This window comes from Bactrocera dorsalis, chromosome 5 (genome assembly GCF_023373825.1).
Source record: "Bactrocera dorsalis isolate Fly_Bdor chromosome 5, ASM2337382v1, whole genome shotgun sequence".
NCBI classification, from domain to species: Eukaryota; Metazoa; Arthropoda; class Insecta; order Diptera; family Tephritidae; genus Bactrocera; species Bactrocera dorsalis.
Genome location: NC_064307.1, coordinates 2928351 through 2955059, shown reverse-complemented (window position 1 = coordinate 2955059; position 26709 = coordinate 2928351). Strand labels below are relative to the sequence as shown.

The window sequence follows — 26709 nt, the reverse complement described above, 5'->3', positions numbered from 1 at the left end:
ATAGTGCTGCCACATGTCTAAGTATAAATTATTTAATTTCAGACTATTATTTCTTATAAATAATTTATTAAATTAAAATATTTATGTTTGTACTTAAAGCAGGATATACACGTGCAGACATGTCTGTGCTACATGTCAAGTATTGCATACCGTCGCATCGTGAACCAAATTCTATGTATGCATACAAGTATGAACAAAATTGAAATCTTTCAATTTTTTTGCTTGTGGTTGCGACGGGTAGCAACATGTAGTTCGGTATGCATACCGATCTCATACTTGTTGAAAATATTGAAGTGAAAGGTTGTGCGCGTGTCACAATGACTATTACAAAAAATGAATTTTGGATAAAATTTATTGAAGCCTTTAGAGAAGAAAAAGTGCTATGGGAAATAAAAAATGATTTTAACAAAAATAAACTAAAAAGAACAGAGAGTTGGCAAAGACTTGCAAACAAATTAAAAAAAATTGATAAGGATGCCACAATTGATACAGTAAAAAAACGCGTTAATGGCATGCGAAGTTGCTACAGGAGAGAATTGTACAAAATTAAAAAAACTGAAAAGTCTGGTGCTGGTGGAGAAGACATATATGAGCCAACGCTTTGGTACTTTCACCACCTAGACTTCCTTCGAGAAAACGAAGTTACAACGACAGGAATAAGTACGCCGGATGACCCCGATTTTAAAAATACGGTGAGTAAAATTTATTGAAAATAATTATATACATATATGTATACATTCATACATATGTATGAATATTTATTTTTACATATTTTCAGTGTTTCGCTACATTTGTCGAACTTCCTCCTTGAATGGCTCTTAGTTTTGAAAGTTCACAAGTACTTTGCAAATGTGCGTTTTGTACATTGTTTGTGTTAACATTTTGTAAATCTATGCTGTCACTTATATACAGCAAGCCAATTTTCCGTGACAAGAAATTATGAATATAAGAACATGCTAAAACTAATTATTTTAGATACTTTAGATTTATTCTGTTTGCAAGAATACGAAAGCGACTGCATAATATTCCGAAAGTGTTAGCGATGGATTTTGTTTTTTGTTTTTGGAATCTGAAGTGCAAACATAATTTTAGTTTTTCCTTTATTTCCAGGCTCATTCGCATAGTAAAAAACGAAAGAAATCTGACAATAATTCAAAGTTTCTTGAAAAGGCAAAAGAACACCTCGAACAAGCAAAAAAAGCAAAACCTATACGCGATGATGCTGACGTATTTAGTGAATCATGGGCAGTTTTATTTAGGAAATTATCTGCGGAACAGCAAATATACGCTAAACGAGCTATAGACGAGATATTGGTACATGGACAGTTGGGAAACCTAGATTTGAATTCCGTTCAGATAAATGTGGTGCAAAGAGATCCAAGAACATTCACAATAGCTCGTGTTTCGACTCCATACGCCTCTTCAGGATCCCCAACAGATGTTTATCCAACAGCTATAACTCCAGCGCCACAAATACTTATACCAAAAAGCAATGCGAATCGAATTGATTGTTCTCAATCAGTGTTTGAGGAATCAGCTAGTAGTAGTATAAAATCCCCAGCTTCATCTTCTAATGAACTTTCTAGAGACTCCCAGTATGAGTAGATTTAATTTAAATGTATCTGTTTCTTTTTTTTAATTTAATACTGCAATTTTTCTACCATAATTAATTAGAAAAATAATGACAAAAAATTAAGTTTCTTGTTTATAAAAATAATTTTCGTTTGAATATGTTTTGCGTTCTTTATAAAATTTTTCGCACCAAAAGCGTTGCTTTCGTTTTTTTGCCTTACACACCGAAATTACAAGTAGCGCGAAAGTGTATAGTGAACTTACTTGCAACTCGGTATGCATACAAGTCTGCACGTGTATATTCCGCTTAAAATAGTATTTTAGATCATATAACCGGGATAACATCAAACACGATTTTACTTATAAACTTTAATGGTTTGTGAACTACTAGATTATGTATGCATGATAAAAAATTGAGGAAGGTTTATATACCATTATTAACACCTATATATAATAAAATAAAAATTATAACATTATTATAATAATTTATTAAAGCTTTTAAATTAGTGCTTAATCACTTTGGTTATTTCAATAAATATATGATACAACGTTTAAAATATCCTTTAGGTCATTAAGCTTTAAGCGGAACTAAATCTGCTCGTCTAACCAAATTGCCACGATTCCGGTCGACCATTTCCTTTACGTTGTTGTACCATACACCTAGAGATAAAATCGAATTTTAAGTCTTTAAATAAATAACTCGTGTTTATATTTGCCTTACCAATGTTAGTATTTTTCATGCAATCTCCAAAAGTTTCACAACCTTCCATGCTATTAAGTACACCAAAAACTGATAGATCAGCTAAATTTGGACGGTCACCTCCCATAAATTTCTTTTTCTTTTTTTCAAGTTCTCCGGTCCATTTATCAAGTGCATCATATATATGCGAGCGTACATCATCTGACAACCCATGTCGTCGTTTTATTATTTTACTTATACCCCACATAGCAAATGCACCCACATTCACCATTAGATCACGTTCCCATTTGGGGAAGTAAATATCCCATTCGCCTGCCTTCGAAAACCACTCAAATGTTTCACGTGCTTCGCTCAAAGTGCGGTAGCAGTTGGGTGAGATAAGATGCACAAGATGTGAATCCGCCCACGTACGCCATTTCCGTTCGTTCCTGAAGCGTTGACAAATAATAAAAAGTTTTAATTATTTTGAATGGAATGGCATACTCACTCCTGAATTTCTCGAGTTGCATGTTTTGGTGTCTTATCTTGATACATAAGGAAGTATTTGTTCATTATATCTAAGCGTTTCTTGTCGTCGTCATCGAAATATGATATCATGGGATAAAACTTGGCTAACTCGCCTATATCAGTTTCCTTGTCATTTAAGTATGATGCCAAGAGAGAGATAATTGCGCTTGAGTCCGACATCTGTATGTAACGTCCATCGCCTTGCTCAACCAAAATCATAGGCACTTTCTTTTGTTCGGACCATTTTATGTCTTGTCGCAGTACTGCATCAACCTCGACCACAGAGTACGATATACCCATGAAATCAAGAAAAGCTCGCACTTTGCAACAGAAGGGACACGTTTGATATTGAAAAAGTATTATGTTTAAATTTGATTTATCATTCGGGTTAATGAATCGCTTAGTTATTTTAACATCTGGTAGTTCTTTTAGAATTTTGGGTGGAATACGTTGGTGCTCCATGTGAGAACTTTTATCTTTCCAATTTCCATATACAGAATATGCTGTACCTGAAGCGGCTCCAATGCCTGCTCCAATAAGTGCTAACTTAAAGGTGCTTGTACCATTTCTTTTTGGAGTAACCTGTGATGCATAACGTCTGCACTGTGCACCGATTGATCCGTACGCGGGCGACACATTGCACTCAATAGACCGGCCTACAATGCCTGCTGCAATTCGTCGACTTATTCCGATTCGCAAAGTTGACATTACTGTTTTTCAGTTAAACACTATTATTTGAGATTAATTAAAATTTAATATGTTACTTAATACCGGTCGAAAATCTTTTAAGTGGAATACTTTTCTTTTGATAAGCACAAATCTAGAAATAACCCTCTTGATTGTCAGCTGATATGGACAATGGGAGATGCCACTTCAACTATTGTCATTTAAAGCGTTTTATTCACCATTACGGGAAATTTTACTTTCATATCGCTAATTTTTTGTTCTGTTTTGTTTTGAATTTATTCTGAAAGTTAAATAAATTTTCCACAAAATGTATTTCCATTAAAGTTTCGTTCATTCCAATAAACTGTATAATATTCCAGTTTTGAGTAAAAAGTTTTTTGTGAAGAAAGTTCTGAAGCAATTGCATATAAATTTTTCATTCAAATTTTTGGCATTTTTATTTAATTTCAGCGTGAAAATACATATAGCAGGATAATTTGAGTAAATATCCGACGGACAGTTTCTTACTCCAATATACTAAGGACACGATTAAATAATGCACATAACAGGAAAGGAATGTCGCAATTATTTATTACAAAGGAAAAATTTGGTACGAATTAAAACTTATAAGACATATCCAGAAAAAAGGAACACACTTATACATATATGTATGTATATGTTTAAAATTTCATTTAACAGCCTATACGTACTGTTCCGGCCTTTACTTATCAAGCATTGCAGAAGAACACGATTGTTGAACCTCCACCAAAGTGAGTTTCAATCGATTGAAATTTTGAACACTTTTGTTTAAGTTTAATTCGAATCTTCGTAGAATTTATATATACAAGAAGCGGCCTGTAAAGGAAACACTCTTTAAAATGTATTTTCGGCGTGGTGACATCCCGGTAGCTAAAAGAATTAAAGGGAGTGGAAAGGGTATTTCAGGAACAGTGAAATGGTTTTGTGAACCAAAGGAACTTGACTATTGCTATTATTTGCCAATATTTGTGGATGGGTACGAGTAAATATATCATCAAGATGATATCCTCAATGTTTTATTTTTCCCTAATTCCAGTCTCGCGGATACTGACATTGACATACGTTCACTTGCGCAAGAAGCTGCAATGGATTTAATCCTTAAAGCGCCGCATAAAATTTTACCAGTTCTGCCCAAACTGATACTTCCGTTCAAAAGAGCATTCAACACTCGTGATAAGCGAATAATAATATCAGCGCTGAAAGTCTTGCAAACTATGGTTCTGGTTGGTATGTAAAAAAACATGATTGCATTGAAATTGAAAGAATTGCATCCAATGTATTTTACATTAGGGCCTTGCGTTGGACAAGCTCTCGTACCATACTACCGACAGCTGTTGGCCGTATGTAATTTATATAAGAACATTAATGTTAACCTCGGTTCTGGTGTTGATCCTGATCGTAGTCGTCGCATCGGCGATGTTATCGAAGATACACTCTCTTTGCTTGAAACATGTGGAGGGCCCAATGCATTTATCAACATAAAGTATATGATTCCAACTTATGAGAGTAGCACCCATCCCATATGTGAGCCGTCGGCAGAAAAACCTGCTGCTTAAAGCATAAAATATAATTAGAGTTAGATTTTTATAGTAAAATAATGTAGGTTACGAAATAGTAAGAAATTAAGCCATTTATAAAATAATATTTTGTATTTTATATTTTATTAATGGCTTATATATTTGCTTACTTCTGAACAGTTAAATACATATCTAGCGCGACATTATATTTTATATATAAACATTTAGAGCGCTTATTGTCATGAATACCTTTCCTATATGAGAAAAAATAAATTCAAAATTTATAACCGTTAGAATATAATGTTGGCAATTTCACAAATTTGATATACCACTACATACATGTCCATGTTAGTTGCTGACAATTTTACTTTGATGATTTGTTAGAGTTCATAAACGTTATTGTGACTGATTTGCAAGTGATTGGAAAAGAAGAAGCAGACGCATCATAAAAAATAAACAAACGGGGAATTTTGTAAACATTTCATCGATACAAAAAATAGCATTAATTATATATAGAAATTATGGGGGCCCTTTTTGAAAATGGCTTGAGGTTGGACAGATATAACAGTGACGATCTCTTTAGTGCGCTGCTACGTTATGGATTATTTCTAGGCGCAATATTTCAGCTCATCTGTATTGCGGCATCGATTTTGCTCCCTGCTGCTAGTGAAGGATCGAATGGCGAAGATGGAAACGAGGTTTGTTGTAACATATTATAATGGCAACCTGAATCTGAAATACGATTTGTTTTAATATCTCTTAAAGGATTACAAATTCAACGGCGAAATGGGAAATATGCGGCGATTGCACAAGTTACGAAAACAGGATAAAAAGAAGCGACGTTGATTCTATCATCATGTGCAAATATTTCTAACTTAGAAACATTAATTTAGTATATGAGTACACAATGTAATTAAGATAGTAAGATTTATTTGCTGATAGAGTGTCATGCAATATTTACGAGTTTCGTTTTATATTTTAAACAGCAAAGCAGTTAAAACCCCTACTCAATATATACAATATGACACATGCACATATATGTAAGTTAATTATATTACAGTAGCGTGAAAATTTCATTTTCATGAATGTTCAGATAAAAAATTTCAAATATATTATAAACATTCCCACCAACTTCTAAACATATTGTAACACTACCCGAGAGTCTGCAGGTTCGTATTTAGTTAAACTTGTCTAAAAAGTCAACTGCGGCGACAGTGTTTTAGCAGCACTTGCGCCTACACAACTCCCAAATTAAACATGCGCTTAGCATTCTTATTAATATTTTTACACGGACAGACATTGAATTGTAAGTAAAATTCTGTAGTATTTACATAAATAAATTTAATTCAAATGTTAATATTTAGTGGTTGTTGAATGCATTCCATCAACGGATTGTGGCGATGTGTTTGACTGTGTTCCGGAGAGTCAAAATGCTATATGTGCACTCGATCGGGAACTTGTGTGTTTTAAATATTTTGACTCCTTATGCCATCTGAAGTATGAAGAATGCCAAAACCAAAGAGGTTCACAACTCAATTGTTATTGTGTTATTTAATATTTTAAATTTCACTTTTATTAATAGAGTACGCGGTGTATTCTCAAGCATACTGTGAAAATTCTGCCTTTATGTGTAGCACCTAATTGGAGTTGTGGCAAGCAAGTTTCAAGTTGAATTTCTAGTAATTGTTCACAAATGGAATGGAAGGATTAATCTACTGAAAATATATAATTATATATGAATAGCTAAAAATGTTTTTAAAATATCTCTTTTTACTTTTTAAGCTGTTTATTACACAATTTCAGCAGTAATATTAATTTGAAAGCGTAACGTTATGAAACTACGATCTATTTGTTGCTGTTCGTGACTGGAGTTTACATTTGTATATGCACACCTGTGTTTGTACGCTATACTCTGTGCAAACTCAGCGGTGAGCGGTTTTTGTGATAAAAATGCGGAAATAAATAAATAAAAAAACCTGCACAGCGAAAAATATGGTCTCTAATAAGTCATACATACAAAAAAGTATTAAAATCAAGAAGAAATGTTAACTTCGACTGCTTTGAAGCTAAAATATGCTGAATTTCTCAAGCTTAACTAAATCTGAAAATTTAATAGGCAAACATTTTAATCGTTTTTATGCCAAAAAGTATTTCATACAAAGACTTGATTTTGAGCGGTCAGTTTGTATGACATCTATATAATCTAGTGGTTCGATATGAACAATTCATTCGTAGAATTTGGTGTTACTTTGGGTAATAATTTATATGAAAATTTGTGAAGATATTGTATTTAATCAAATAAAAAAGTTTTCCTACTTGACTTGATCGATCAGTTTGTATGACAACTATATGCTATAGAGGTCCGATATCGGCGGCTCCGACAAAAACATTTCTTGGGGGGAAAAGAATGTGTGCAAAATTTCACATCGAAAGCCAGAAAATTGAAGGAATAGTCCATGTTTATTTACATATATATCTTTGTTGTTTCCTTCTAAGTTTTATTCTAATTTTTAAAGTATGGTAAGTGAGCAAAAAATAGTGTTTATAAACACAAAAGCCAGTAACAAAATATTTTTGCCAGTGTCTACTGATAATGCGAACAAATTATAGGCATGTATGTACTTTAAATTAATTAGCTTAAGAAGTTAGTTCCTCTTCAACCGTCCACAGAAATATACGTTATCATTATTTAAAACATGCTTACCGTTAAACTCGGGCTTTGTTTATTACTAATGTGTGAGTAAAACTGTTTACCATATCTCTTTACATACACATATACATACATATGTACGCGTTTAATATCCAAACAATTATTTTGAAAATTGAAAAGGCTGTTTTGCGAATTTTGCGGAGAGTGCCAGCGTTGCTGAGAAGAAGCCAAAACCTGCTATAGTTAATGGTCCTCCAAGTGTGACAGGAAAATGTGATCTTGAGAGTAATTGTAAGATAAATGAAACTACTATACCGTTATGTCGTTATGATGACGGTGCTGGTTGCATACGGAAATATGCATCGAAATGCCATTTGAAGATAGCAGAGTGTGTGGCTGGCATGAGTAAGTAACCCAAAAGTTGTGAATGAATGGTTTCTAATTATGTGCATGTGTGTGTATTTTATCTAATCGTAAAAAAAAAACATTGTAGAATACACAGATTACAGCAATGATTATTGCTCAATGGACACTTTCCTGTGTGAAGAGGGTTACGAGCGGTGGACGATATTCTTTGGATATGAAAAAGCTTAATTTGAAAATTTTCAAACAAGTGATAAGAGAAAACCGATTAATTATGATGACTGACATATGTACGCATTAAATATAAAAAGTGTGTATGTATGTAAATAATTATGTACATAGGAATAAATAAACGGACGTTCTTGACTATATTTATCTTGAACGTCGATGATAGCTGCTTATAGCTTATCTTAAATTGATATTTGCACTGGTGTTGTTGTATTTCACGTAGGAAAACCAACAAGTGTTGCCGTATTTCAAAAATAGACGTCAACAAAAACCCGTTACATTTTAAATTTTTCTCTTCATTCTACTTCTACACTTATTATTACTTTTATTTAATTTTAGTTGTAATAATCACTCGATTCTAGAGTGTGACGCACAATAACGGTACGTGTAATATATATTTTATTGTTATCGGCTAACTTTATTCCAACTTACTTTTTAGGCGAGTTCCACTATATGTTTGTTGTTGCTGTATTATAGAACAGTTCCCAATGGATTTTAACGGGGATTGACGATCTGATCAAAATTGACTGGGACTGGTCAATTTAAACGGGAGAGGGACAGTGCGCTTTTTTGCGGACGAATCAAAACTTGGGGGAAGGTTGGTGGAGGGGTATATTACCAGAAACTGTCTATAATATATGATTCAGGCTTCCTGACCATTACATTGTTTTTCTAGTCTGTGTTGCTGACGTTAATAGCAGTGGAATTAGTGCTCCAGAGTGCAGCTACTTTCAGAGAAGTGACTATCCGTGCGTTCAAGGGCGGTTTAGGAATGCCTAACCTCGTTATTAAAGTAATCACTTTGTGATCAGATTAGTATGGGTGCCAGGCCGCAGCGGAAACGCTGGCATCTGAAAAGCTGAGGCCCACTATCGGTAGCAACGGAACGGGTCGGGGCTTACCTCCCTCCTGTGCTCTACTACTGGACAACTTGACCGTTGATAGTTCATGCGCTGCGCAAAATCTTTTAGACTCAAAATTGATTGTAAGAGGTCCCATGAGCTCTTTTTCTTCAAAAATACTAATCTCTCCCTACTTGTGGGGTTTCCAACACGCCCTTGTTCATGCCAACGCCAAGCCAGCTGCAGAAGCTGTATGGAAGAAGGCGAGGTGGGAACAGCTCAGTACTTCATTCTTGTTCGTCCAAGTTGGCGAGATTTAGGTTTAAACACTTGGGAGCTCACACTTTCAGGTATTTTAGCAAACTGGTTGGAGCAGAAAATAAATGTCTGAGCAAATTTTTCTTGACCGTAAGACGATTGTAATCCGTTGCATAATTAATGAAAGAAAATGACTCCACATATCGTCGCCTAATTCTTTATGAGAGATTAACTAAAGATTTTCGACATTAAAAAACTCATAGCTTATAAAGAGCAGAATAATTTTAGACAGAGACTGTTAGAGATCTTTGTGAATCTCTTAATAAGTTATAAATATACAAAAAGCAAGCAATTTTCTAATCACCCTGTATTCAAAGAAGTTCATGTGCTTGTTTTGTAATGAAAATTATTTTGTTGATACAAGTGCAAATTTAATTTGATAGTTACAGACATAAAACACATAGAGCTCTCCAATGCTGCCCGTATTATTATACCATTTGTAAATATGTGGGTCTATTCGATGCATGATGTATATTTAAATAGAATCTTCATTTTGTTTTGTCATAATTATGGGAAAAAACTACTTGTACTATCTTCAGACTTGAATATTCTTTGTGAGCAGCCAACCCTCTAATAAAGAACTTCTTTCATCTGCTACCGACTTTAAAAATATATGATATTGGGTTAAGTGTTGTCGACCTTACAAATTTAGTTCAGGCGGATTCAGGTAAGATTAATTTTAGGCTACTTTGATCACTTCCATTATAGAAAGTGACTGATCCATTAGGAGATCTCCATGAACCATGAATATACATATTTAAGATGATCTCGCAATAAGAATAAAAGATCATTATTTGAAGGAGTTATCTATCCAGGCATTGACAAAAGCTCATAATTCTATTAAGCAGTGTTTGCCGACTTCTATTTTGAAACCCAACTACATGCCACAAGTCTAGGTAGGTAACGGTGTTTAAGAAGACTATAAAGTTATTGTGAGTTTTAGTGCGGTCTCCACTTTCCAAGTTCAACATCAGCCTTTAAAGGTGAATATCTCTTGGATCAATTAAGAGGTGGACAACTGTATGCGCATAATTATACGTATATAATGACCCGAATATTTAGGTATTTATAGTAGTTTTGGAACGTGATGAACCGATAGTTATTGAAGCGGAAAAATTCTTGCGTCAATAATTATTTACAAACACATACATAATGTGCATATGTGCGTAATTACAGTTATTTTAGTGAAATGAGAAATTGTCACGTAGCAATTTTTTATAAATTTTGTCAGCAAGCAAAAATGACCCCCAGTCGATTCGTTAAGCCAGTAAGTGTTTACTCCAGTATAACGGCATAGAGTTTTAGAAGATGTCTAGTCGTAAAATTTCGCTTCTCTTGTTGGTGGCATGTAAGCTAGCTAATCGGCAGTAGTATTCATTTTGGTTACATGCGTGATGATAATTTCAGATTCCATAGCATTAATACACGCACGACCTAATGAAGAGCTTGCTGCGCGGCTCTCACGCCTCTACTTGGATCCAGCGAATGACGAACGCTTCAATGACATCGAACGGTTCAACGGCGACGAAGTGCAGTATTCCGCCAGAGAGGATATGATGGATAAAGAAGTAATCTTACGGATTATGGATGTGTCTTCCAAAAAACCTGATGAAAGTGAGGCACTCACCCAAAGTGCCGAAATAGAGGAAGGACTAACGCGGTCGATGGTTTCTTCGATATTCAGATTTATGGGCAATGTGATGGGACACTTTATACGCTGAGCGTAATAATTAAATACATAAATATACATATGTATGTATGTATGCAATATTTTCATAAGTAAACTAATATGCTTCCAGAAGAAAGAAATTTGTAACAATTTTCGAAAGCAGCTTATATGTACATACGTCAATGGACTTTCTTATACCAATAAATAGCACGCATTGGCAACGGCGAATATCGCTTTTGATTGACCGATGAGTAGTACGAGTTATACGATAGCATTGCCATAGTTCAGCGAATTTAGAGACAGCGGCTACGCTGGCTAGGTCATGTTGTCCGAATAGATGAAAACGCTTCAGCTCTGAAAGTATTCGACGCAGTTCCTGCGGAGAGAACTCTCTTACATTTTTGTCTATTGCCTTAACAAAATTCTTCATTAAACCCAATTTAATAAACAAAAGTGGTAGTAATACCTTTTTGGGATCAAAAATTCGGTTTTCAGATTTGACTTCAGGGTATCAAACTGCATTAGAAACACATACATAAGTGTCTACCAGTCTAATATTACAGTTGAGTGTAAGTATTCCATACCAATCATGGAAAAGAGCTTCATATCACATTATAAGTTTATAAATATAGTGTACCGGTATGGTCTTTTGAACTTAGACGTGGCGTAATCGAAATTTATAGAATAAATAGTTCGAGTCCACGGAAGTTATTGAAATTCTGTTTGTAGTACGACTGCGGAAGACTGGTTTCTATAATAATTTTGGTGAAATTTGGTCTAGTATATACTCTTCCCTTTTCCCGCTTCCTTCTTTTCTCAGAAATTTAGCAATTATTTCTTGAAAAGGTATAAGCTCACATATAGAATACCACCTCTAAGGAATGGCAGAGATATGCGATTTCTTTTATTTGTAATATGTCGGCAACCACACCTTCCATTTAACGGTATCTGTAACTACGAAAGCTTTTGTGAACGAGTTCCGTACCTTTTTCCATGTATAAACTATAAACTGCCAATTAGCTGTAATTTCGATTTAGGTGGATAGATAAGTACGAGTATACTGGCATGCATACTCGTATTCACAGTTTCTATATCGAAGCTGTGGTAACATAGTATCATAAGGCATATTCCAAAGCGTTGTTTAATTGCCAACAATGCAGAAATGTCTTTACTTCGGCATTTACATACAAACATAATTTATAGAAACAAACAAAAACTATCAGATTTTTTGTATGACAACTGGTTTTAGGGTAACTTTTTCTGTGTGTATGGGTGAGTTCCTTTGGAAAACAACTTTGCTTCATATCGAGCACCGCCTTTTACTTACTACTCACTAACATTAAAAACATTGCAACAGCACGCGCTCATCGACAGGCAATGACAAAGCTCCGAGTTTGCAAATGTCATGAAAAAAACAAAACAATTTTCGGCTTAAGGCTTAAGTACATAACTTTAAAGCTTTTCTACAATATAAAAAAAAAAGAAAACTAAAACACCGGCTTTTGCCTGTAGGATACTCGTAATAAAAACTTTGGTATTTCTTTATTCTATTTTAAATATGAGAACATTGTTTAGGGTCAAGTTTGATTGGTTATTTGTTGTTTTGTTTATAATTATTGTCTACAAGAAATCCGCTTAAGTCTATGTGTAGTGATAATTTGAGTACAATTCTTTAACATTTAGATTGTGATGACATTGCAAATAATTTATTAAAATATATATTAGTGTAGGCGAGTCCTTAGTCCTTAGCAAAGCCTATAAGCTGGATGGGTCTTTCGTTCAGCTAAATCGCACAGAGACATATCTACCGTTTCGAGATCTGCAATGTAAATAATTAACATTTAATAAATTACAGTCATACTATTACAAAAATATAGGGTTTTTTTTAGTGAAATGGATATTCTCAGAGAGATGAAACTGGAGTTATAGTCCATGCCAAAAATGAGTACATGTAAATTATTCGAAATTTTTGTTTCTCAAAATTTATAAAAATCGTCTAAGTGGATAGTGGTGACTGAATTTAAGAACCAATGAATTCAAAGTAACGGTAATTCCATGCATATTTATATTTATTTATTGGAAATAATACTTTTATAATATCTCTGCGAAAAATTTCCCTTAATATTGTATTGAAGAATATGAACTTATGACTAAGTATATTCTAATGCTGAAATGGCGAGTTCTGGATGGTTCATATTCTAGCATATGTTTTATATAGAACTTGGGTTCGACATTAGTTTCCAAGAATTTTATATATTTTCTTCGAAAACTAACTGGCCTCCTACAGAAAATGGCAAACCTCCAAGTGTTACATGAAAAAACTTCGTCAAATGGAAGTAATATCAAGATATATGGCATATAGAATCCAAAAAGGGGTAATAAATGTTATATGTATATATTAATTTGAGAATGCATGCAGAAGTGAGGTAAATTTTGATGTGATTTGCCATTTGGCAAGAGATGTACTTGTAGTTGAAAGAATAATGGGAGGGAAACTAGTAAGGAGCTGAGGAATTAACTTTGGCCAAAACTTCAGCTCACGACCCAATCCCAACTCACCACACAGTTTGTAGTCAATAAACTAATGGTGTTTGCTAATAATAAATATTTGTTCGTAATAAAAAAAGCTTATTGGAAAAATATCGATATTAATCCGACATTTTTTGAAGTATTATCAAACTGCGATCAAATCGTAAAATATATGTTGCTATATACATAAATATGAACTATATGTGGAAGCAATGTCTATATTCATCGAAATTGTATCAATAAATTAAATTTTTATATTTTGCGTGAACTTATTAGACGAATTAGAGGTTAGGAATGAATTTTGATCAATACGGTTTGCCTTGCAAATAAATATTTATTATAGTGGGCACAGACAGTTTGTCAAAGTTTTTATTTTTCGTTTCATAGAAATAATAGTTCGTTTGAACTGCACTAAAAGTTTACTCAAGGCATTCAAGAGCACCTCCGGATTTTAACAACAGTGAAATTTTAACCGAAGAGTCCCTTCCAATATTCTTTTACACTCACACTTATTATAAGTAATTAATATTATTAACAAAAAACCAAAAAAATAAAAAAAAAAATAAAAATCAAGTTCCGTTGCTTTCGGAGCTACTTACTGTGCTTCGTGGTACACTTTAATCGGTCGTACAGACATTTGTTGTCAAATCTAGCATAACAATTGCTGTCATAACCGCAAACAAGATCGCGTGTCGTGGGACATTCTTCGTTGCATTGTTTCGGCTTCGACTGTGACTCTGAATCTGCACTGGCCAATGCGACAAGTACGAGCACTAAAATTAGAAAAAGTATTCAGTACTCGATTAATAATTAATGGAAATTATATAATTTCATTCGAGATTTACCCATTAGCACATAGATAAAAGACACTTTTGTAGTTGTATGCGCCATTTTAATTTCAAAATAAAAATCACTGTTATTGTTTTTAAAAGAATTTTTAATTATGTCTAACAATTATGTAAATTACGCTGGCGCTGCAATCTGTCTGTCACGGAATCTCTTATTCGACTGTTTTTGCTGCGTCGGCTTAAATGTGCTCGCTGGCGATGCGAATTTCTATCCCAGTTTCCGTTATAAAGTTGGATTTTGCATAAATAAATATACACACAAATTCGTTTATATATAAGTAACTAACAGTATAGGCTGCGCTTCACAGTAGGCGCTCAATAAAGTGAACTTTTATGACAAGTCCAGGGAACAGATTTGATTTAAGTACATACTTGTGTGGTTGTATTTGCATTAATGTGTATATACCATGCTTTCGAATATATTTTAGACGTACGATTTAGTATTTTCAGCAGTGAAAATATTTCAAGGATATACAAATAAATCTTTTTATGAACTCACTGACTTATAAAGTAATCTGTCTGCCTATAGATTATAGCCTTAACAGTTTTTTGTTTAAAATTATTTATTAATCATTTTTCTAAAAAAAAAAAAAACATATTTTTATGTGTAGTTTTATATTAGTATTGACTGTATTTGGCGCCAATGAGCTAAGATTATCATTTAAAGCGCCTCTTATGTACAAACATACATCACGACTGGGCTCCACAAGCCAACAAACATACATACGTATGTGCTTATTAGTACTTATACATAAGTATGCACGTCATTGCAAATACTAATATAATTTCTCTGATAAGTATGTTCATTTTCTATGAAATATATATGCAAGCAAATCGGTGTATGTAAATACAGATAGGAATATATGTATTGAAATAGCGAAGATTTATACTATCATTACGGCATGCAAATATATATGTACATAAGGTACATGTATGTACATATGTTTGTAGCTATAAGCAGTGTCCACAGAGAATACTTGGATCATATAAGGGGCGTTTTGGATGTTGTCTACGTGGCTCGTGGACAAAAGTGATTGCTAGATAACCTAAGTACATATTTTCAGGAATTCTCATCAGCACATATTCGTCCACGAATATATATGTTTGTACATAGATACATACATATGTACATACCATATGAGATCATTCATAGAATCGGTGAATTTTTAAACATTGCTTCAGCAATATAATTTATAGTAAATATTGATATTTGCATAAAGGGTGGTTAATTTGGTAGGGTACACTGTACATAATACACTTCATGAATACAACAGATTCTTTACAAGAACGTCATACTGATACTGTAGTATATGCTGTTCCTAGTGATGAATGAAAAAGTTTTCCATGCAAGCACTTGATTGTGATCGGTCTGTTTGTATGGCAGCTATATATTATATGAAGCTAGTGATTCCGGCCTTCTTCGTCTATTAAACCTAAAAGAAATTTTCTCTGGAAGTGAACGGTCGAAATAAATCAGACATTCACAAGATAGCGGCGTTTTTAAAAAAAGTGGAGTTTTCCTCAAAATTTTGGTTGTTTTTGTCCAAATCATATTTGGCATAAGATTTATTGGAAAAAACAAAAATCATTATATGGGGCATAAGGGAGTTGAGGTAGTATCGAATCGATTTCATCTGTTAACTATTATCATGCCACATATTAAAAATTCCCATTATATGGAGGTTAGGTCAAGTTTTTGCACGAAGATACACTGTTATGAGTACAACACGCTCTGTAATCGTTATAGAGATAACTCAAATATTGGCCGATATATGAAGTATAAGAAGTTCGAAAAACTTTATATTAGGTATGTGGGGGCTCCAAGAAATGTTGACTAGATTCAACTAATTTTTGATACACAGAGATACTATTGCCTATTTTTGATGATAAGTGGGCTGTATCCGCCCGTTGTCCAACTTTCACACCGGATCCCATAAAGCTCTCTCATACCATATCGGAGGTAAAATATAATACCTCTGGCGTATTTAGTTATTAGTTTATCGGGATTTTAGTAGTTTTTAACAGTACAGTTATATGGGTTTATGTTATAGGATTTTATCCATTTTCTCACCGTCGACAGGAGTTCTTATACTTGTAGTATTCGGCTTGAGTAAATTTTGTTGTTGTATTTATTAAAGGGCGTAGCCACGCCCACACAGGAACGCCGTGCTATTGCGATCAGCTGTGCTAAATTTGAGTTTTCAACTTCAATTTTCAACTCGTCTCGTCCTGTATCTTACATCTATCTCGATTAGTTTTCTAAAAAGAGATGAAAAGCATAAAAGTAGCATCACAATAATAAAGTACAAAACTTCTCTCTAGTATTTAATTCAGCTTTATGTTTTTGTTTTTGTTTTCACATGACAGTTTGTTGATAAGAGCCCTGTGTATAAAAGTAGTGAGCTGAGAAGTGGCGAATTATCGATATTCAATGACAGGTCAGGTTTCCCATACACTCGTATATTTCGGCACCCAATTAAACATTTAATATAGAAAAAATGACTTACAGGGCTAAGTGTTTTCCACGCATTTCTTAAAAAAAATTAATCACAATACAAATACATACTTATTTTGTTCGTCACTACCGGCAGTTTAAATCGGCAACAACTTGTTTTCCTTAGTTGACACATTTAGTTGAAATATAGGGCGTTTGCTTACATATGCCATATTGTACATATGTGTGTATTATATTATATGTACTTCTACATATATGTATGTATATATGTAAGTATATTCTTATAAGTACTTGTATGTATGTGTTTTTGCCTTTATTAGCTTTTTCGTTTTAAACATATTTGTGAATGCACTATGTCTGGTATACTTTTTACACACATTACCTGACACATACATACATACATACATTTTACGTGCATCCGAACGTAAATGCATATTCCTCGCATATGTCATTGTACTTGTCGCTATTTTTAAATTCGCGCTTCTTTGATGCCTCCGTAGGCTGTTTAATTATACTCACAAGAAGATACGAGTCAAGCTAAAAATAAGCCGTCTTGAGCTATAATTAGCTGTATAGAGAATAATTAAAGAAAAAGTAATCGAAGGGGGCATACTTATGAACGCAAGCATCAATTTATACTTACTTTCATTGATATTTATGTAAATTAGGGTGGTAATTATTTGTTAGGTTTAAGAATGTATAAAAATTAGAAAATATGAAGAAAAGATTTGAAAAGTTTTAGAGCTAGGAAGGTAAGAACAGTTTTCGTCTGTTGAATTATTTATTAAAATAAATGTATCACATTTATTAATTATTTTCACTTCACTGAAAGTTTTGAAGAGTTGTAATTTTTTTAACTATATAAATTTGTTTTACATATGTGCTTGTTGTCAAAAATTTAACTGAAAAGTGTGTTATACATAAATATGTAAAAACACCTTATATATATTTGGATAGTACTTTCGAGTAAAATTTTTGAATATTTTGCATACTTTTAGTAATAAAAGTAAGTTTATATTTTTATTAAGCTCCCTCCACACATCCATACAATCTACATATCTGAAAATCGTGTAATGAATGAATAAAACACTTATCAAATTTGACCCACAAGCAGATTAAACATTATATTTTTGCGGTTAATTTGTAGAAAATTGAACAAATAAACTTCAAACTTATTTTTATCAACTTTTGTTTGTATAAAGCATTGTTTGAGGGCAGAACACGATTTTTTTCACTCTACTGTGGGAAAAATTATATATTTTTTATTTAAACTAGCCATAATTTGTATTTTATACAAGTTTTAAAAATACTTTTTAAGCAGCTATAATGGAAGAAAACCCATAACTGGATGTCGTTTTAATTTTTTATTAATAAATCTCTGGTCAAATGATTTCACAAGTGATAAAATTATAATTCAAGAAATATTTTATAGAAAAATAAAACTATTTTGTGAAATAAATTTGACTTGTGAATGACTTAACGATACTTTTGACAACTATGAAACGTTATTAGTAGTTAAGTGATAAAAATACAATGCTCTTTACCATTAACTCTTAACAGAGTAAGCTAAAAATAAAGGTGAAACGGCTAAAAAACCATAAAAACATTGAATTTATTAAAAAAAGATATCCACACACTTATTACTAACGCCTCTTTATATAAAACAAAGAAAATTGAAAAGTAAATTTTATTTCCAACACACTTTGCATAATGAACTTTTTCATACAAAAGACTCAAGTAACGAACTTGAAGTAACTTCAGCGTCTATAAATTTTCGAAGATATTCAACAGCTCATCATCGCCAACAAAGGCAACACAAACTAGATTACGCTTACTCCAGCCACGCACGCCTCCTAGTCAACTCTGTTGCAACATGCGATATTTCAGCATTTTCCAAGACAGAACGCTCTGGTTCAGACCCTCGCACAGCCGCACCACACAGCCTTAAGTAAGAAAACCACAAAACAAAAAACAAAAAATAATTTGTCAAGTTAATTAGCTTTAAAATATTTAATTAAAATTTGTTTTCAATGCATCAACTGGTTCTGAGCGAGTTCAGTGACAACGCTCGGCCAGCACTTCAACTCGTTTAACGCGCAAAGCGAGCACAGCGCTATCCAAAACGTTTACAGCAAATAACGCTCTGCGTAAAAATTAATTAGATTGAAGCAAATAGGCGATTGAAAGCCAATTTCATGCGCAAATGAGCCACTGAGACACTAACCCACAAGATACTTGATAACTCGCAGCAAAACCATAATTGAACACTTTGGATTTATTTTTATTTGAACTGAAAAGTGTGTTAAATATCAATATTGCTGTTGTTGTTGTAATTATGTCGTTTTACTAAACGCCGCGACGCGTTATTCGCTGTTAAACCGCTCAGGTTGTTTACTCGCCGAAGCTTAGAACGCAATTGAACGCAGAATCGAAATGCAACGTTGATCTTAAACGAAAAGTACGAGTGTGTAAGCGAGCGGCAACAACACTGTCAGTAGGCGAATGTTGCAGGCTATGTGTTCCGGCTGATTGCCTTTGTTGCACCAGCAAATTTGGCTGTTTTGTTGCCTGACAGTGGCAGTGGTAACGGTAGTTGCATTTATTTGCACATTCGCTAAGGAGCTTGTAGGTCGTGGCTTTTTTGCTGCTTAATGAACAGGCGTACATACACACACATAAATGTCTCGTTTCATGTGTTGCACATGCGCGTTTATTCCGCCATGAATGCAACTAGATTTGGTTTGTTTTTGCCACTGAAGCCCACACGTCTTTACATATGCATATAAATCTTGATTGTAAATAGTCGTATTGTTACATAGAATAATACACATACATACCCATATTAATCGATATATATGATATTATGCTCGTTGCTTGTTTGTTGCTGCAGAGGACAATATTTTGTAGTAGAAGCTTTGATTAATGGCCTGCCTATGATGGCTGAAAGCTGTCTGCGCGCGATAGTGTTGGTAAATTCTAACTGTAAACACAGTGTGTTCAATTCTCTTGAGAGTTTGTTAAGCATTTAATGCCGTCATAACTTTTTTACTGCATTCGAATGGAATTTAGTAATTGGTAGAAAATTGCCTCACTCACTTTACTTTAGTAATTCTAGTGTTTTCAGTCAAATCTCTTTCTTAACTGTGAATTTAAGGAATTATTGTTCCATAAATGTATTAAAATATCTATTCATACTTCGGTTATAGTGTTTTTGGATGTACTACTCTTACTTATCCTACACAAGGCGCATCCTTCTGGTGTCTAAAAAGTTTCTTTAGAAGTAATTTTGGGCACGAGAACACCATTACTGGGTTTCTGTAAGTATATCTTTATTTTATACAAATTTATAGTTCTGTCAATTGCCAAAAATAACTCTTTTTTTATTAAATTTGCCCTAAAGCTGAATAAAATTTAATCTTTATATTGAAATTAACCATAATATCTCTATGTATGTCCAGGAGAATTTACCTTGACTTCAACTCCAAAAGATGCGGTGGTTAGTACACAGATGCACTTCTAAATCTCCTGGCTGATGGCATATTTTATAAGGCCTCTACATATCTATGATCAAATATGACCCGGACTGGCGAAACACCAGAAACAAAAAGTACATTTTCATGGATTTTAGTACATATCTTCATTATCGCTTCTAAGCCCACGCAACCCAATTTTCAGTACTCTTCAGTGTCATTGACATTGCTTATATCCAACACAGTAACCGAATTGTTTGGACTTAATCTATAAGAGATGTTGAGGCCCTCTGCCATCTCTCTAATGACAACATGATAATTTTCAAGCATTGTTTCTTTAATCTATTGTTCTCTCATTTTTGTCGTTATTAATAGAGGTGGATGAAGACTCGTATGAGGTAAGTTTTCGAGGACTTCATGACCTTCACTGAATGCTTTGTGCCACTCAAATATTTGTGTTCGAGACATAGTAGAGTCCACAAAATTTGTCTGAACCATTTTCAAAGTCTCTGTAACCGTGATTCTATTGCAAACGCATAACTTAAAGAAAATTTGTTGTTAAATTTGTTTTCCATGATATTAATCGCCGGACAAACTTTTTGCGCCATGAACAAACAGCTGCTAACACAAAATAATTGACAAATGGAGATCAAACATCGCTTGAACATCAAAAAGGTTGTACCAATCTCAATTTTTCAGGCCTTTTTTTTTTATCGATTTGAACTGCTTACAGTTTAATTGGCTTAGTCCGGTTCAAATTTGATCAGACGGTATTAAGGCCTATTAACTGAATTTTTGGAGGTTACTATTCTGAAAATAAAAATACCATAAATTTTTTACAAAAGTTTTTACAAAATATGTATATTTTTATCTGTTTCAATCCATCAGCAACATACTAGTTTTCTATTCTTCAACCTCTTTCTGGTTAGGTGCACAACATTAGAAACAGTAAGTAATTACAAATTTTCGGTCTACACCCTTTCTAACAGTCTTATAGATTCTTGCTTGATAATATATTTTTGGTTGTTCAAACATCAGAATTTGTTTGTGTGTTGTAGATATGCTAATGGATTGCAGCTGCGGCAAATTTTTTCAATATTGCTTTTTGTGTCACTTTACCGACTTTTTTCCACATAAGGCAACATAAAAATACAAAAGCATATTTTTTTAAACATTAGCAATTTTTAGTTGAACCAACTTCTGGTATAATAAATTGTTGAAAAAGCGTTTGGATAAAACCGTTAATCACCAAATTCGGCTAATAAAATTGAGTGCTTACTAATTTCGATTGTAACGTGTTGGCTAACGGTAAAGGTATCACTCACTGACGCAGATCTACTCATACATGCGAGTATGAGGGGGCTATGAGTAGAAGGGGCAGCACACACATGTTGCAACAGTGACATGTAGCGGTGCGCACGTACATAGCATTATACTTGCAACAACACAGTGAGTGACGTGCATATGCCTAATTGCTGCCACAACAACCTTCAACGGTCACTAACGGGTTGGCGCATGCGCAGCGACGGTGCTAGTGATCGTGAATTTGAACAACTTTGCGCAGTTCGTTGCGGCTTTCGATACAACAACCTGTCGTGGCAGCACAAGTGTGGCGTGTTGCGTGGAAGTTGAAGTTGTAAGCTTTGTTTGTTGGTGTATGTGAATGGCAAATATTTCGGTTTGCACTTCATTGCTGGCTAACGAGTCGGTTTGTCCACTTTTGTTGTTGTTGTGCTCTATTGACTGCTTGCCCTAGTTGCATTACGCAATTCGGTAGCAATAAACTTCAAGTTGGCCATTTTCGGCGATTTCCATGTTAATGTTTTCCGTTTTTCCGTGCCTTTCGAAGCAGAACGCTGCTACGGCGGCCAGCGAATCGGCTTTGGATAACGCAGTTGTCGCAGACACAAGATATTCTGTTTACGCAATGGACGTTGCAATCAATCGAGCCGTTCACCTTCACGCAGCAGCACATTTAACTTTTTGTTGTTGTTGTTTATTTATTTATTTACTGTTGTCGTTTGGTCTGCATGGCTTTTGGCGCAGCGGTTCACTTATTGTATACTGCATGTGTGTTTGTATTCATGTACTATCTTCGGAAATATGAGTTTTGAGATGTATGTGTGTGTGTGTATAAGTGTATTCACATATACATTCAGTTAATTTAGAGTTCATGTCACCACTACATTAATTATCCTCCACTTGTATGGAGCTCTGCAAATTATCCATAGATCAGCAATTAGGCAGTATAAAAACGGTAAAGTGACACATAAGTGCATGTGTATGTGTTTGAGTGCATCAAATTTTTATGCGACCAATAAGTGGCTTTAATTGAAATAAATAGTTATGCCTCTTAATGCATACAACAGCACTTAATTGAAATTACTTGAAATTGCTCATGTTTCAACTTGATGTGCAGCAAGGAGGCGCTCACTCCAGTTCTGTGGTGAAGATAATCTAGCATAAAAAGATTAACTTTCAGAATGCAAACAAGTTTAAGATTTACATTCATAAAATCTTAGCCACAAGCGGGATCATAAATATGAAATTATATCTCCACTGAACGAGACATTTACAATAAATTTACGCAAACCATTCTTTCGTAAAAAATACTAACAATTTTATAGTATTATTGATAACCTAAAAAACAAAATTTATTAAAAATATGTTCGGGTTTGTTGCTGTTGCAGCTTAAAAGGCTTTCGAAATATTATTAAGGAATTACGCTGGGACGAATATCAATCTTGATCGGTTCTGTTTGCTTGACTCTTGCGCTCATATTGGGAGCTGTGCTGTTATCAGTTAAATAGTAAAGTTAAAAACATAAAAATTATAATAAAAGTCAATACATTTTATTAGGGTGCTAATGGTTTTCATTTACAAAAGTTCGTGGTTTAAGTATTTTTTCTTAAATGATTATGGTCTTTAATAGACTGATCTCTTGATTATTTATATCGAGCAACCCAAAATTAACGAAAGATTGAAATTCGCCGCCATTTATATAGTAAAGTGTTGACATTCCTGAAAAATAAAAACAAAACAAATCGACAACTAAAATTTTATGCTTATTATTGTATAAATGGAGCGCTACACGATGGAACAATGTGTTTTCATTATTGACGAATATTTAAAAAATAATGAAAGTTTGGCTATTGTCAAATTAATTTTGGGACACCCTGTTTATATATCTTTAGGTTCATTGCTATCATTGTCTTTTTCTATGTTTTTTACATTTTGTACGAAACCAAACAGTGGTGAAATTGCAGTGTAAAGTTTAGGTTCAAGAACTTCTAGAGAGATTTACAGGGTGTATATAAATATACTGTACATTCAACTGCAGTTGTAGGAGTTGTACATAAGATGAAAAAGTAAGAAAGTGCAAAAGTAAGACTTGCTTTTATAAAGAGCACTGTCATGCCACAAGGCATTTTTCTTAAAATGTGAAAAGTTTTCATCAACTATAACACAGCTCTAGAAACATTTTTTTTCCGCTGTCCTGATAATCTTAGGAAGTTGTGATAGCTATAAGTGTAATAAAATTTATTTTTTCTGCCATGGTTAGGGATTCTTATGCTTCTTAGAAAAAATATATGGAATATATTGTTGAAAGTTTAACAATTTTACTAAAAATTAAACTTGGAGATACCTATACTTACAGTATACTAAATGCCCAGTTTTACTCAATGAAAATCTCCCTTTGTGCTTCAAATAGTTTGCATGCCCTCAGAATCAATGATGCCGCCAAATTTCCCGAAATCGTTACAATCGATATTATCAATGTTATGGCTTTTCCAGAAAGTGCAGGAAAAGTTTAGAGTTTATAATAGAAATATTCGTAGTTTATCGTGAAGCACCATATTATGTAGAAATTGTGCAAAGTATTGTATGCTAAGAAGCTTTAAAGTTCTAATAGAAAATACAGGATAAACATAAGTTAGAAAAAAGTATCAAGGTTGATGAGATCGCAGATTATAAAAAAGAGATTGTTAACTAGAAAAATAATTGAGATATGATGAGTTTTTGACATTTGTCGCACCGTTTTTAAAGCGATGTTTCTTCGACCAGCTGACATTATAAAGTTATCAGCTCTTTTTTTTATGTTTTTTGTAATGTGAAATTAAAATAAAGATTGTAAAGCAAACGACAACAAGTCTTACAAAACCATTGAGAATTGCATGCATTAAGGGCACAAATATATTCAAAATTGAGTTTAAATATAGAGCATCAAAACCACTATAGACTTTTGTAATAGTTTCCATGGATGACTTCTTGTGTGAAATTTGCAAAATTTCTGGGTGCAAAGGGATATCCAAACACAATAAAATTAAATGTCTCTTTCAATTCATCAACACACAAGTATTATGATCTTACAGCACGTTAACGTTAACGCCTGAACGTATGCTATGTTGTGAAATTTTTAAATTCATCTGCCTTAATTCGAAGTGGCAGAGAAGCACGCGCCTAAAAGCAGTTTAGGAAAATTGCTCCAGCTTTCATAAGCAAATGCACTCCAACATATTTAGCCCGCAATTTTGATTGTGTGTGTGTATCTCATTTATTTATTAAAAATCTGAACTCTTTAAATAAAAAATAAGTGAAATCTTAATTAAGCTAAAAATATTTTTCAATAATACTATTATATATTGTATTATTTTCTAAAAATAAAAATAAGTAGTATATATACAATACATACATATGTACAAGCGTACAGACGTATATACATAGTAGTATTTCAACATCAAAACAAATTGTTTATTGTTTTGTTTCATTTAGCAGAACGTTCCCTGCCGGCCGGCTGGAGTTGCGCCGGAATCTTTTTATGAATGGACTTTTGTGTTTGTGTGCTAAATGAGACTGAGAAAGAGAATAAAATTGCGGTCGCGTGCGAGAGCGTGGCTCTCTATAATGTCATGATTCGCTTACACTTTCTACAAGACGAATGGGAGAAGTAAACAAAACAACACACACATTTATATATTTGTATATATGTAAGTGTAAGCTAAGATTATATTTACATACATACATGCATGTCGGCATATAAACAAACAGCGCTAATGAACGAATGGCAGGAAACGCTATCACTTTTTGCGAATATTGAGGTGCCGGCCAATTAACGCAATAAAATGGCGCGCTTAATATTAAAAAAAAAATAATAATAATTCACTAATTTAATTTTTTTTGCCTAATGCGCTTAATACCTTATATGTATATTTTTTATTGATATTATATATTATTGTGAGCAAAAAATATTAAAACTTTTCAATTTAAATTTCGCGCAAACCCCCTTTCTAGGTTGCTATGACCGTCAGTGTTATCTGTGCCGAATGTCACATTAGAAGAATCTTTATTGTTTACTATACCCTTGTCTTTCTGAAAACATCCAGGACGACCATCAACATCTACTGACGATCAAAATGCCAATAAAATAAAGTTGCTTGAGAATGGGTAATAGTCAGAGATCCTACTGGCTTCGTGGGAATATCGGAAAGATCAGTGAAATCCATTTTTAATGATAATTTGGGCCTAAGAAAAGTGAAAGCTCAATTGGTTCCAAAACCACTTACTTTTTCGAAAAACAGCCTTGAGTTAACGTCTTTGAGACGACTACCATCCTGGTAAGTCATGAAACGTAATATTACTGGCAATGAGTCTTGGATCTATGCTTACGACCACGATCAATCGGCCGAATATCGTGGCAAAGGTGAGCCGAAGCCGAAAAAACCACGTCAAAGCAGGTCAAGAATCAAGGTTATGTTGACAGTTTTCTTCGATTATAACAGTGTGTTGCACTGCGAATTCCTTTCGACCGTTTATGCGTCGTTTGCGCGAAGATATTCGTAAAAAGAGACCGAAATTGTGGGTGTGACAAATCTCGGATTTTTTAACCTAACTGAAAGTACGAATATAAAAAAAATATTATTGAAAAAAAAAGCTTTCTGCAGGTTATGTATTTTAAATTCCCTCGCTTATCGCCATTACAACAAATAAATATTACGTTATCTTCCTATATACATATTGTACATACACATAATATAGAATAGTAATAAAAGATTTATTCGACACACATAAACATCTATTTTCCTATAAACATACAAATGTGCACACATACATATGTACATACAAACAAACATGCAACACAAAGTAAAGACATCACATGAAGCAGCTCTTATCAGCAACATAATTTTTTATGCAGCAATATCAGCTTGACTTGTAGCCTCTTCCCTTTCCTCATCCAGCCGACTGCGTGTTGCGTGTTGCAGCAATGCATGCATGTGCGCTGTCCGTTGCCAGTCATAAACAGCTGAGATTGCCGATAAGCATATATGCTGTACGCAC

The 26709-nt window shown here is 33.7% G+C and overlaps 6 protein-coding genes and 2 long non-coding RNA genes across 9 annotated transcripts; 4 read left to right on the top strand and 4 right to left on the bottom strand.

Moving 5' to 3' along the window:
- The first annotated feature begins 242 nt into the window (after positions 1–242).
- On the top strand, positions 243–2057 carry LOC105232691 (uncharacterized). Of its 2 annotated transcripts, XM_049457525.1 has the most exons (3): positions 302–692; positions 779–851; positions 1111–2057. In XM_049457525.1, exons 1-3 carry the CDS (start codon positions 670–672, stop codon positions 1603–1605), a joined length of 591 nt encoding a protein of 196 aa, XP_049313482.1. In that variant the 5' UTR covers positions 302–669; the 3' UTR covers positions 1606–2057. The 2 variants fall into 2 exon arrangements, with proteins under 2 accessions (XP_011212775.3, XP_049313482.1); XM_011214473.4 differs by lacking the exon at positions 779–851 and having other exon boundaries at positions 243–692.
- LOC105232690 (prostaglandin E synthase 2) lies at positions 2038–3629 on the bottom strand. Its single transcript, XM_029553068.2, has 3 exons — positions 2760–3629; positions 2294–2700; positions 2038–2232 (listed from the first exon to the last, which is right to left on the bottom strand). The coding sequence occupies exons 1-3, from the start codon at positions 3485–3487 to the stop codon at positions 2144–2146; spliced, it is 1224 nt and encodes a 407-aa protein (XP_029408928.1). The 5' UTR covers positions 3488–3629; the 3' UTR covers positions 2038–2143.
- A 190-nt stretch (positions 3630–3819) lies between these two features.
- On the top strand, positions 3820–6132 carry LOC105232692 (parkin coregulated gene protein homolog). Its single transcript, XM_011214474.4, has 6 exons — positions 3820–4055; positions 4145–4215; positions 4278–4460; positions 4521–4711; positions 4775–5699; positions 5767–6132. Exons 1-5 carry the CDS (start codon positions 4002–4004, stop codon positions 5038–5040), a joined length of 765 nt encoding a protein of 254 aa, XP_011212776.1. The 5' UTR covers positions 3820–4001; the 3' UTR covers positions 5041–5699; positions 5767–6132.
- A 195-nt stretch (positions 6133–6327) lies between these two features.
- On the bottom strand, positions 6328–6902 carry LOC125778657 (uncharacterized). Its single transcript, XR_007422848.1, has 2 exons — positions 6776–6902; positions 6328–6716 (listed from the first exon to the last, which is right to left on the bottom strand). It is a non-coding gene; the product is annotated as an uncharacterized LOC125778657 (long non-coding RNA).
- A 113-nt stretch (positions 6903–7015) lies between these two features.
- Positions 7016–8320, top strand: LOC105232693 (uncharacterized). The gene is made up of 3 exons (XM_011214475.4): positions 7016–7737; positions 7832–8056; positions 8145–8320. Exons 1-3 carry the CDS (start codon positions 7698–7700, stop codon positions 8243–8245), a joined length of 366 nt encoding a protein of 121 aa, XP_011212777.2. The 5' UTR covers positions 7016–7697; the 3' UTR covers positions 8246–8320.
- Positions 8321–10534: 2214 nt separating this feature from the next.
- LOC105232694 (uncharacterized) lies at positions 10535–11299 on the top strand. Its single transcript, XM_011214476.4, has 2 exons — positions 10535–10750; positions 10810–11299. Exons 1-2 carry the CDS (start codon positions 10711–10713, stop codon positions 11121–11123), a joined length of 354 nt encoding a protein of 117 aa, XP_011212778.1. The 5' UTR covers positions 10535–10710; the 3' UTR covers positions 11124–11299.
- Positions 11300–12571: 1272 nt separating this feature from the next.
- Positions 12572–14617, bottom strand: LOC115066597 (uncharacterized). Its single transcript, XM_029553018.2, has 3 exons — positions 14446–14617; positions 14200–14373; positions 12572–12890 (listed from the first exon to the last, which is right to left on the bottom strand). The coding sequence occupies exons 1-3, from the start codon at positions 14489–14491 to the stop codon at positions 12817–12819; spliced, it is 294 nt and encodes a 97-aa protein (XP_029408878.1). The 5' UTR covers positions 14492–14617; the 3' UTR covers positions 12572–12816.
- Positions 14618–18496: 3879 nt separating this feature from the next.
- LOC105232695 (uncharacterized) lies at positions 18497–19738 on the bottom strand. Its single transcript, XR_852841.4, has 2 exons — positions 19128–19738; positions 18497–18846 (listed from the first exon to the last, which is right to left on the bottom strand). It is a non-coding gene; the product is annotated as an uncharacterized LOC105232695 (long non-coding RNA).
- Positions 19739–26709: the final 6971 nt, after the last annotated feature.

Coding starts and splice junctions, on each gene's coding strand:
- LOC115066597 (XM_029553018.2), bottom strand. CDS start 14,491: ATGGCGCATACAACTACAAAAGTGTCTTTTATCTATGTGCTAATGG. Junction 14,374..14,445: donor TTTTATCTATGTGCTAATGG/GTAAATCTCGAA, acceptor TTCTAATTTTAG/TGCTCGTACTTGTCGCATTG. Junction 12,891..14,199: donor AAAGTGTACCACGAAGCACA/GTAAGTAGCTCC, acceptor TTTACATTGCAG/ATCTCGAAACGGTAGATATG.
- LOC105232691 (XM_011214473.4), top strand. CDS start 258: ATGCATACCGATCTCATACTTGTTGAAAATATTGAAGTGAAAGGTTGT. Junction 693..1,110: donor ACCCCGATTTTAAAAATACG/GTGAGTAAAATT, acceptor CTTTATTTCCAG/GCTCATTCGCATAGTAAAAA.
- LOC105232694 (XM_011214476.4), top strand. CDS start 10,711: ATGTCTAGTCGTAAAATTTCGCTTCTCTTGTTGGTGGCAT. Junction 10,751..10,809: donor GCTTCTCTTGTTGGTGGCAT/GTAAGCTAGCTA, acceptor TGATAATTTCAG/ATTCCATAGCATTAATACAC.
- LOC105232692 (XM_011214474.4), top strand. CDS start 4,002: ATGCACATAACAGGAAAGGAATGTCGCAATTATTTATTACAAAGGAAA. Junction 4,056..4,144: donor TATTACAAAGGAAAAATTTG/GTACGAATTAAA, acceptor TTCATTTAACAG/CCTATACGTACTGTTCCGGC. Junction 4,216..4,277: donor ATTGTTGAACCTCCACCAAA/GTGAGTTTCAAT, acceptor GAATCTTCGTAG/AATTTATATATACAAGAAGC.
- LOC105232693 (XM_011214475.4), top strand. CDS start 7,698: ATGCTTACCGTTAAACTCGGGCTTTGTTTATTACTAATGT. Junction 7,738..7,831: donor GCTTTGTTTATTACTAATGT/GTGAGTAAAACT, acceptor AAAATTGAAAAG/GCTGTTTTGCGAATTTTGCG. Junction 8,057..8,144: donor AGAGTGTGTGGCTGGCATGA/GTAAGTAACCCA, acceptor AAAACATTGTAG/AATACACAGATTACAGCAAT.
- LOC105232690 (XM_029553068.2), bottom strand. CDS start 3,487: ATGTCAACTTTGCGAATCGGAATAAGTCGACGAATTGCAGCAGGCATT. Junction 2,701..2,759: donor GCAACTCGAGAAATTCAGGA/GTGAGTATGCCA, acceptor TCAACGCTTCAG/GAACGAACGGAAATGGCGTA. Junction 2,233..2,293: donor CATGAAAAATACTAACATTG/GTAAGGCAAATA, acceptor TTTTATCTCTAG/GTGTATGGTACAACAACGTA.